Genomic DNA, 12001 nt, shown 5'->3' on the forward strand with positions numbered 1-12001 from the left:
GCAGTCTCCCTCAGCTGACAAGCTGTGTGCAGATGCCTCGGTTGGTGACCGTTACTTGTAATTAGGGTACACTCTGTGACAGTTCTTTGGATGCAGGGCGCTACCCAACAAAATATGCTTCAAAGGATTCCAGCATTGCAGGCCTTTTTCAGGAATCCAGCCACAATCATCTAAGGAGTTATCTGACTCAGTCTGGCTTAAATGAATGAATATACAAAGCTGCTCATTCTTTTTTTGTTTCTTAACCATACGCAAATAAATAAATAAACAAATAAAGCTGCTCATACGATATGGATCCAGTGCGTTTCCTGGTGAATTCTGAATGGAAACTGCGTGTCCCTTTCGGTGGCCAGTAATGTATGCAGTGTCATTGGGGATGTCACAATCTTCCCCAACATAAACTCATCTAGCAGTATTAGGGCTCTGGACCAGTACTTTGAAGAAGAACTTCACTGAGGTTAGGACTGTTTCTCTATTCCCTGTGTTCACAGGAGATAGTGGGGGGGGGGGGTGTACTGACCCACAGCTAGGAAACAAGAGCTTTCCGCAAGCTTTCTCTGGCTCACCTAGATGTAGATATGGCTGAGAAGTTAAGGGAACATATTAGGGTGGCAACGGGGTTTGATAATATACAGTATATCACACATATAGCATTTAATACCGGATTGTCCACGCAAAGATTAAAAATCAGATTTTATCTTCTCGGAAAGTAAGCATTTGTTGTGCAGGAGAGTACAGGCTAGTAAATATTTTAATAAGGAAACGTGTTTTCGTTTTCTGAGGTCGTGAACCTACTACCCGTTAGGGTTATCGCAAAAGTTCAAATAGTTACAAATACTACATATATTGAATTTGTCTCTCAGTATTCTGATAGTACTTCTAGACCTGAATGCATCTAACCAGAGGTTAGTCTCCAAAAAGGGAGACAAACCAGTTTCTAAATGCGTAAAAGGAATATAATCCGGATGCTGCTGTGTTCTACCGTCCCCCAATGTTAAACTTAGGTCCAATAAGGGATGGGTATGCTCACTCTAGCTGCCGTTCTTTGAGTTAGGAAAGTACATTTGCAATCATAGTTTTGGGAGTGACAAAGTGCTGCAGGCAGACTTTACAATGAGAGGGCTACTAGAGAAGGTGCTGAACCAGTGGACAGGAACTGGTGAGCTTGAGTAGTTCGTATGGTTCTTATGCCGGGCAAAAGAAGTCATTATGAAGTGGTCACAGTTCTGGTAACAAGTACCGTTCTCTGGTTCTGTAACAATAATCCTAGAGTTGTAGCCCTTCCCGACAATCAGGGCTTTCAGATGCTCTTGCTGCATTGTGACAAATTTACGCAGCCGCATTATGCATTACATTTCTCCCTGGAAAGGAGATGTTTGTGGTCTGTGCATATGGATGCACAGCATGGTCTCTCAATTTAGGTTGGAGAACTGCTACAGACAAATACCATGGAGATTAATCCTGATTAATTAATGCCTATGCTACAATTTCTAGCTTTGGCCACAAGATAGCAGCTGAGTGCTAGACAGATACCAGAGGATCTCTCCTTTAAAGGACAGGAACTGTAACTTACTTGTTGAATTTTAGCACAGGATTAGAAAAAGCATCAAGTGTACATTAATATTTCAGGGCTTGCATCAGCACATTACCAGCAAAACCATGTTTGTGGTGTAAGGAAATGTTATCCACATAATATTCCTTTTCAAAACCATATGCCTTGTATTATTAATTACTGTAAAGTGACAGAGTGACTGAAGCCATCTGCTGCCAGCTCTTTCAAGAAGCAGAACAAAGGGACAAGAGAATCATAAGCAACCACATGGCAGGAGAATGAGGCTGATCTGCAGGAATACACCAGCAGGTGAAAAGTAATGAAAAAAAGTAATGCAATGAGCTTACAGGTGTAGGAGGTGGCTGAGGAGCGAGCATTGACATGTTAGGTCATCGTAAGGTTGGTGTCAAGGTGAACTCCGAGCGTTTTGGCTTGGTAGAGAATAGGGATTGGTGTGCCATCGATAGTTATGTAATTATAGTCTCTGTGGAGGGCCTTGATTTTTGCTGGTAACCATACAATGAGGATCTCCGTCTTTTCGTCATTTGGACAAAGACTGTTGTTAGCCATCCAGATTTGAATGATGGCGCAGATTTTGTTGACTGCGATGGTGTCTTGCTCATGGTTACCCGTAATTGGGATAAGAATCGGCGTGTCATCGGCAACATTCGTATAAATCAGTCCCATGGCATCTAGTGCTGCGAAGAGTAGCTTGATGTAAGCATTATAGAGGGTTGGTGATAGGCAAGAGCCTTGTGGCACTCCTATCGGGACTGGGGTAGGGTCGGCTGCTTCCTTGCCAATGCTAACTCTAGAGGTGCGATCAGATAGAAAAGATATGACCCATAGTGTGGCTTCTTGGAAGAAGTTGAAGTTGGTAAGCAAGGTGTTACATAGTTTGTCATGGTCCACCAGATCGAATGCGGCAGATAGGTCTAATAGTAGTAAAATGCTAAGGTTTCAGGTGTCCCTTATAATATCCATTTGGATTTTTAGGTCTTCAAGTGCCGTTTCCGTGCTATGGTTAGGCCGAAAGCCTGATTGTCTGGCACCTAGGAGGTGGTTCTCTTCCAGGTAGTTTTGAATTTGGCAGTAGGCTATTTTATCAATTATTTTGAGCAGAAAGGGGAAGGTCTTTATTGGGCGATAGTTAGTGGGTACAAAGCTTCTTTGATGCTGGCAGGGACATCCAAGAGGCAAATGAGGCGTTGATACATTTTGTGATGATGGGTGCTAAGATGAGAGTGCATAATTTGACGGGTTTGGCTGGGAAGCAGTCTCCTTTACAAGAAGAGGGATTGAGTTTGGCAATGTTATCAAGGACTTGATTTTGGCTGACCTGAAAGAAACTGTATGCTGTAGTTAGGTTTCTGGGTACAGCAATAAGGTAAGGGGTTCTTTGCTGCCCAGTAATGTTTTTTTCGTTATAATTTTGTTTTGGAGCATATCAATTTTAGATGCTAGTGCATTTTGCATGGTGGTACACCAGGCTTTACTGGTATTTATGGGGGAGGTTGTGGGTATGGGACTTTCCAGTTCTTTCAATATGGCAAATAGCTCTTTGGTGTTTGATGCTGCATTATTTATGCGTGTATTGAGGGTGTTCGCTTTTTGTTCTATTGAGGTCTTAAGCTCCATGTCAGGGAGGGCAAGGAGTTCAATGAATGCGATAATCTTAAATCACATTTAAATCAAATTTCTATATCATCTACCATATCTGTCCATGATGGCCAGTGAGTATGCTGTTCTGATTGTTAGTGTTTCAGCAGGGACTTTGTGGCCCATGTCCTCTAACTTTCTGATTTCTCAAGGGTGATGCAGGTTTAACTGAACCATGCCCAGCTGCCACAGTTACTCCCATATCAGCTTCAGGTGACCACTAAGCCATTATGAAGCAGTATATGGAACCTTATATTTCTTATGCAGTCTGGCTGCAAAAGTGGGTGACAACAATACGGCTTGTCTCATCGGTTTCCCATATGGTATCTAAAATAGGGATAGAGGTGACGGTTAGTTGGCGGTTATCCCTATTCTGGTACAACCAACAAATTTCCTTCCATCAAGGCCTGCAGATCAAACAGCATTGCCACTTTTGCAATCATGTTATGGAATAATACTTTATCATCTGGGGGAAGAGAGCTACTATGTCAGCTGGGTTTGTCTTCCGATGATGAAGTGGTCAATGACGATTCCACTGTACAAGGAGGGCTAGTCATGGAGAAATAATGCTTCATTGATGGAATAGGTTTGCTCATCCACAGGGGTTTTGGTATGGAGTGTTAGTAAACAGGGACCTGACTGCGGACCATGACTGTTCAGTCAACGAGGATGAGTGTCTTGTTGATGTGTGGCTGACATATGTGGCTGATATTGGCAAAGTGGTTCTTGTGGACAGACAGTTCAATGAAGGTGCAGTCGGCTATTGTCATGATTCCTGCCCCCAGCCTTCCAAGAGGTCAGGCTGGAGCCAGGCCACGATCGCCTGCATGGCCCTCAAGGGCCTCTCCATCCCTCCAAAGACCCACTTGGAGTCAGACTTGGCGCTTGTGGCACCAGACTCACTCACTCCCATAGAATAACATTGGGGATTGGACTTGTAGTGCATTGATGGGGACAAGATGGATGCCCCCACATATTTCGGTTCCCAGAACTGCAAGTGCAGTCTATTCTTTTGGATTTTGTTCAGCCCAAAGACACCTGGGATACCCAGAGACTATTTAAGCCACGCCCAGGCTGAGAAACATGCTTTGTGTTTTCTTCACCTGCAGCGTGACACTCACCGTGATCGGATCGGTCTCCAGTAGGCCTGCATCTTTCTTCTGCGCTCAGCTCCTGCAAGAACAAGAACACCGTTAGGAACAGCCTTACCTTGCGGCACTTCTGCCCATCATTCATCGCTCCTTCTGTTCTGCGGGCATCTTCGGCGTGTCATTCCCATCCCGGCACGCCGCTTCCTAAGGAAAAGGGAAAAGAACAGAAAAAAGGCATTAGTAAGCATTTAGCAAATCTTCGCTTATTTTTAAAGACTGTACGAGCTTCAACACTTAGCTGAATCCCAGCCGCTCTGGGGGAACTCTGTCTCCGGAACTTCTCATCCATCTGCAAGAGGGTAAAGGCACTCCAGGTTAGCGTGGAAACATCTAGAGGCGCTGCATACCGCGCTTACTCACCGCATTTCTTCTTCATAATCGGCGTCCACGCTGAAAACGTCGCAGCACCTAAAAGACACAGAAAAAGAAATCAGTCCAATACAAATACGAAAGTGTCGCATCGCGCATCGTGCTCTCACTCACCTTCAGCGCTACTCATCTCAGCAGCACGTCGCCATCCCCGGACGCCGGCCATCTTCTAAGGAAGGAAAGGAACAAAGTTAGAGAACTGTTCAAAAGACTCATTATACTTACCTGTCGGACTCTTGCCAGTGAAGTAACTAGGCAGCAACGAGCCCGCATCCATCAACACGCCCCGGTGCTGAAAGCAGGACGGAGAGCACACTTTCCAAGAAATCAAGGCCCAATCTCCAGTCGAGTACTCCAGGGAAGGGTTTCAGGTCGTAAGAGGTCAGAAAAGGCTGAGTGACGTCACCGTGGATACCAGGTGAGCGTTACAGCTATGTCATCAACAGGGAAAGCGTGACATTGGCGGCCTAGGTCATGGAGTACTTGGACTTCTATTTTTAGGGATTTTCTTACTTCAGGGTTTCATGAAAAAGGCAAGATAGCTCCCCTTTCCTCTGGACTTTTGAGGCTGCCAACAGTATGGGAGGCATTCAAGGCCTCAACACGGGGAGAGCTAATGCGGCTGGCGGTGAGGAAAAAAGGGAGAGAGAAAGGGTGGAGTCAGACCTAAGGGGAAAGACAGAGGCGTTAAAACACAAGGGGACCCCCGAGATCCAAAATCTCCCCGACAAACTTTGCAAAAGTGCAGCAATACAAAAAACAGCTGAGGGCCCTACTGGTGCACCAGACGAAGTGAAAGCTTGCTTTCCTAAAACAAAAATACATGGAAAAAGGGGAGCGCGCAGACACGATCCTGGCATGGAGATTGCGTGAGCAAAGAAACTCTAGGAGGGTGGGCGCGATACAGCAGGCTGGAGCCAAGAAGGTCTATGAAGATAACATAGCAGAGCAATTCCGCAAATACTACAAACTCCTCTATGCGAGTGAATTCAAGGGAGACGGAACACGGATAGATAACTTCCTGGGTGCCCTACCCCTACAGAGCAAATCTGCGAAAAGTGCAGCAGCACCTGACACCCCAATAACACTGGCAGAAAGAACTACAATAATCAGGAAAATGAAGGGGGGTGGCGCTGTTGATGACGGATTCACAGTGCGTGTTTTCAAAAGCATTTCGATCGACCCTGACCCCATTCATATCCAAAATGTTTAATCAAATTCTGGACACTGGAATTCAACTCCCAACTCCCTACTGGGGACCCATATGGCGGTAATCCCAAAGGACGGAAGCGACCCAACGGAATGCCAATCATATCGACCTATTTCCCTGTTAAATACAGATGTGAAGATTTATGCCAAAGTACTGGGGAAAAGGTTAGAGATGCTCATGCCATCACTTATCCACGGGGACCAAGTGGGGTTCATCTCAGGGCAGCAGGGCGCGGACAACGTCAGAAAGACACTTGATCTAATACACATGGCACAAGAGCAGGACCTGGAAGGGTACCTAATCTCCACTGATTCAGAGAAAGCAGTCGATCAGGTGGAATGGGCATACATGGAGAAGGTACTGGAGAGAATGGGATTTGGCCCCAACTTCCGGAGACTGATCTCACCCCTTTTATGGAGCCCCAACGTCCAAAGTACTAGTCTATAGGACCATCTCCACCCCCTTTCGCCTAGCCAGAAGTACTTACGGCAATAGTAAATTATGTCTTGGAGGCCTTAGACGCAGACTGGGGAATGTTCATTCTAAAGTGGGGTAGTACCAGACCGAGCTCCCAAACTGGCACCTCAGCGAGTTGAGAACGGTAACAAACGTAGGTCAGTAATATGACTGGCTCCTATAAGGCGTTGTCGACAAGAGCCCTCGTTGCCCTATGTCGGGCACCTTTGCACTTGATATTTTGTTACACACCTTCCATGTTTCGATTTCTCTTGGGCCCTGTGATATATATGCCCGATACCCCTGTGTAGTACAAGTTTATGTTCATGGGGGGTTGGGATTGAGGGGAAGGGAGGTGATGCATGGAACTCAACTGTTGGGGTAAATGTGTTTGTAATTCGACCAAGGTTCCTGCGATTTATGAACACTTTAATAAAAACCAAGTTGTAAAAAAAAAACTAAAAGAAAACTCATCCTGCAAACGACTCACCCGCTGCAAGAGCAAAACAAAAGCTCCTGCCATATAATAGTAAACCTGTATACTCTCAAACCTGAAATCTGCTTAGGAACCCAGCCTCAGGAATTGGAACCTTGAGAGACAGCTTGTGCAACACCGGCAACAACAGCAGGCAGTACCGAAAAGCCCAGCACCGGGCAGAGCACATCAGCTCCTAAGGCATTGAAAGCAGCGTCAGGATCGGAGCAGACCTATGCCAGGAGGCTGAAGGTGGTATTAAAGTTACACCTCGGCTGTCCACCAAGGGAGAAGTGGGCATGGCCAATAACAATGGCTGTGCCAGTGATGGAGTCAGAGACCTTAGCATCTTTTGAACACAGAACAACAGCCTTGAAAGGCTCCCATTCCTCTGGAGTGAAAGAGGGAGTAGAAAAACGATACCCCCTTACCTACAGGAACCAATGCAGGTTCTGCTTCTTCTGTGGAGGCAGACACTGGATTCAAGTTCTGGTAGTGCTGTTTTCTAGATGAGGAGGAATAACAGAACCTGGAAGAGCAGGACTTACTAGGACATCTATAACATATTTTTTTCTCCTGATCAGGTCTATGTTCACATGAAAGCACAGGTCAGAGGAGAAGTGGAAGGGCCCCGATTGGGATTGTGAAGCACAGTAAAACCTTTAGGCACATACTCCCTCACAGCCTTAGGGTGCACTGACTTGCAAAGCAAGTAGTTGTCAGTGTCGAGATGACTCCCGGCTCAAGAATCAGCTATGTTGCAGAACAGACAACATGTGGTAAAACCTGAAATATCTAAAAGGTGGCTGTTTCCTTATTAGCATTTGAAGGTGGAAGGAAAATGTAGCCGAGGCCATGGGACATGTGTAGCGCTGGTTACATACAGTTGACGTCTCTTTTGGTGCCAGTCACAAATGGCACATAGAGTGAGTTTGTGCTGTGCCCTATGATGGCTATGGGAAGGATTTGTATTCCTTGCTGCATATTTGGATACATCAAGAGAAGAGACAGTCGTCTGAACTTATACCCTCAGAGCATACTAACAGATTTAAGGTAGCCAGAGAAAACCGTGCAAAGAAAGAACAGAGGCAGGGAAGTAAATGAGATGCACAAGGGAAGTTTCTAGGGAACGGATTTTCTGGTGTCTGCACTGCAAAATATTATCCAATACATGTCTGCTGAAATTTAGGCCACGGTCACAACCCTATCCCTGACTCAGAAGTTATAGAGATGTTTTGCATTAGGACCCTTACACAGTTCAGTGCCTTCTGCCTTGTACAACTGGATCTTACCTGTGGTCAGAGATCTTGCACACACTCCCTTTGCCATAATCATTTGATATCTCACTTCAAAATCTTGTTCCGCTGAGATTGTAGGTTATAATACACAGATCCTCTGAATTCATATTTACTATTCCAACAGCCATGTTAAAAAGCCATTTGAAAATACAATGTCGTATATTGAAGACTTGGTTTGAGTTTCCCATTCTTTTTGGAGAGTGACTCTGGAGCAGTAGTTAACAGTGGCACCTGTGGTACTCACCCGAACATGGACTGTACATTCTTTAAGCAAAGTGGTCCATCGATAGTGAAAATCTGCCCTTCTCCATTATTTAAGTCTATGAGCTGTTCCAGACAGTCCAATGCATCTGTGCTCTGGAGCTGGGGGAATGCAAATGCACTTGTTAAAAACTGCAACAAACGTGCTAATCTGTGTGTGCGTACCGACACTCCCACACACACACACATACGAAACTGAAGCACTATTTAGTAAAGCTTTTCAGCACAGGGATGACAGAATTTCCATAGTCCCCATCTTTCCTTGAACGTTCAAATGTAAGTTTGCACTGCTTTTCACTGGGGAAGGACAGCTTCTCCCTGCCCTTTAATTGAAGGCGTAACAAATTAAGCGTATGAATGTTAAACGATCAGTTGATAAAACTATAGATACACATCATTACCAGAACTCAAAACAACTCAGCATGTTCGCACATAATGTATTCTACAATACAGAAAGTACAGGAATATATCTGATTTAAAATATATGTTATTTCCTTACTGCCGAGTGCTTGACTACAATATGGAAATGTACATCTAGTCTGCCCTGCAATATGTTATTGTAGGATAGAGGTCACACAACCTCTGCATATATTTAAAAGTACAACATGGCTTGATTATCTTTACATATAAGGAGCGGTGAATCACACAGTAAGTTACCTGTAGGTTGTATTCACTAGAACATTAAGTCAACATTGGTGAGCGCATAGGCACATATTGCAGCCTAGATATTAGCTACATAAAGTTTTTTTTAGAGACTTGCAAAACATGCACAAGATCTCCCTATGCTTGAGCTCCAGTGGTGGTCGATTACACATTATTGGGGCATGAACCCAGAATGTACATTTTCCTATAGTGATGAACTTGAATGTTGCAACACAGGCAACGCTATTCTTCTAATCTTAAATAACTTTTGCCATAATATGCTTGCTCTTGTGTGCACATTAAAGTTAAACCTGTGTAATTAAAAAGATTTTCTTTTTTTAAATTAGTGTTGAACAGTTGACAATATACCTTTTAATACAGCCACATAAAAAAAGAATAAAAGAGCAATCCATGCTTTCATACATTCCTGGATAGCATACAACATCCGCAAATTCATCACATGGTCCGCCAAACAAAAAAGACATTTATTTATTTATTTTGCATTTTTAAAGCGCTCACACAGCCCGCGGGCATCGAGGCGCTGTTACGGGAAGTTTTTTTTTTTTTTAGATGCGGAATTTTGTTTATTTTTTTGTGTGTGTCTTAGTTGCGTATTTATAACGCGCTTAAATACCCAGAGGTTTCTAAGCGCGAACCCGGAGAACGAACCTGTGTTGCTTCGTGTCATCTTGCTTCCAAGGCGAACACGTTTCCGCTGAGCTATCCTCCCGGGGCATGAAAAGGCTCAAGGCCCAGGATTGTGTAACATTGGTAGAATTTGTTTCCAGAAGATGATCATATATAAAATACAGGCAACAGGATTACCACTCATGTATAATCCACAATTCTTCAGCAGAGGAATTCCCGACCATGCCAGCAGATCTAAGTGCTCGATGTATGAGCCCCTCGAGATGTGCACACTCCGTCACCTCCATTTGTACCCTTCCACCTGAGAGCAGCATGTCCTTCATGGCTTTCCTAAAGTTAGGGAGAGTCAGGGGCAATGGATCAACACCTGACGGTTCCATGTGTTAATATCCCTTCAAAAATATCTCCATACAAAAATATCGCCATATTTTTGTGGCGATATTAAGGCATGGAACCTGCGGGGGACACCCCTGCATTATTTTTAAAGGAGCGGGGGGGGGGGGGGTGACAGCCCCGCAACCCCATCTCCCAAAAACCCCAAAAATTATCCCCCCACAAAAATATCGCCTATGGCCGTTTCAGGTGACCATATGTACGCCGATATTTTATTTTTGGTGGGGATAATATGTAGTGATACCCACCTGACTGGGTCTGCCAATAATCTATGGTCCTTTTAATATGAGCTATGTAGCATGTCTTCATTAGGCCAGTTCTAGATGTAAGACTATCATGCAGTAGCCCCATAAGTGTACCAGGCAATGCGTTGACCAATCTCCAATATGTGCAGAGACAACTCAAGTTCACTTTGGACTTTTTGGGATAAATGCTAAACTCCAAGTAGAGGGCATCAATTATGGTGTAAGTTGGCAGTCTTAAGTAATATCCGAAAAAAAAGTGTTCCATTTTGGACAAGCCTCCTGATAGCCAATGTCTCCACACCATAAAGTAATACTGAAAGCATGTTAGCCACATCTGAAGCCTTAAAGGCTTTTCTAGGAACAATCTTCCTGCTTCTACTCTCCGACCTGTACAACTTATCCAGAACAGGACTGCGAAACTTCTCCTTGGCCTCAAGCACAGGGATCGTATCTCTCCAGCTCTGAAATCTCTTCCTTGGCTCCCAGTGGCGGCAAGGATCAAGTTCAAGACACTCTGCATCGTTCACAAGGCTTTCTGGGGCCTGGGACAGCACTACCTCCAACTCTCTCTTCTAAACATCTGCCTTCTCCTGCTCTCTGCTCATCCACTTCCAACTCTCTGAGGGTCAGTCACTTTTTCAAGAAGAGAGTTGGGGGCAGATCTCCATCTTCGGATGGGGCTCCCTCTGCAACAGCCTCCCTGCCTCTCTCAAACTTGAGCAGCACCACCTCCGGTTCCGGAAGCAACTCAAGACCTCCTTCTTCGGTTCTGCATTCTCTCTTCCTCTCCCCTGCTGATGTCCCAACTGCTTCTTGCACTGGTCACCTGGCTATCCTCTGAACTTGGGCCCAGGCTCCTCCATGTCCAGTTGCACTTCGCACTGCCTCCCGGCTCCCCTAGCAATTGTGGTCTGTGTCTGCAACACCACAGTCCCTTCGTTATGCACAAATTAGCCACCGGTTGGCTGCACTTTTGAATTACATGCACTTCTCCCTCCCCCACTTGGCACTTCTCCCCTTCCTCATCCCTGCACTTGCGCGGTCAGAATGACACAGGGCCTAGTAAGATCGTTTTTTTGTCTTCCCTATGTTTCTCCCTCCTTGTCTTGTCGCTCCTAAAAACACTTGTGTATAGACGCGTTATAGATGCCATATCATAACAATCGGAGGCAGTGTACAATTCACCTCCTGCCCAAAACATGATCCCATCTCCAAGTTCGCTGCATGGTCTAAATGCTGTGTTGTGAACTAATTGCTACTTGCTTCTTCTGTAAATGCCAAATGGGTAACAGAGGGTATACAATGTGGACAATGGCAGCTATGCTCAGTCAATAGTTCAACTAGCCAGGGCGGTAAGAAAGAAAAGTCAAACTTCACAAGAGCGGCTGCTTGAGTGCTGGCTGTACCAGGCTGTCAATGACAGAACGACCGATAAATAAAGATACAGAGAATCTCCAGCAAACAAATTAAAAAAGGTCTATACTCTAAACTAAGTCTATTCCAAGTCTGGCGGTAACCATGCCGGAAAAACCGGCAGGTTGCCGCCGGACCCGGAATGAATTACTGGCTCTGCACTTGCCGGAATTACTGGGGTATTACAGCCCCGGTGATCCGGTAATTCCGGAGCCGGTATTCCGTTACT

At 45.1% G+C, this 12001-nt stretch overlaps 1 protein-coding gene across 2 annotated transcripts in view; it reads right to left on the reverse strand.

The window, feature by feature from the left end:
* INTS14 (integrator complex subunit 14) overlaps nt 1-12001 on the reverse strand; it is a 385834-nt gene that overhangs the window by 260429 nt on the left and 113404 nt on the right. For both annotated transcript variants that reach the window (XM_069624242.1, XM_069624243.1), the window contains exon 5: nt 8415-8533. In XM_069624242.1, the coding sequence (XP_069480343.1) occupies nt 8415-8533 (119 nt within the window). The remainder of the gene's footprint in view (nt 1-8414; nt 8534-12001) is intronic.

This window comes from Ambystoma mexicanum, chromosome 11, assembly GCF_040938575.1.
Source record: "Ambystoma mexicanum isolate Mex_15411 chromosome 11, UKY_AmexF1_1, whole genome shotgun sequence".
Taxonomy (NCBI): domain Eukaryota; kingdom Metazoa; phylum Chordata; class Amphibia; order Caudata; family Ambystomatidae; genus Ambystoma; species Ambystoma mexicanum.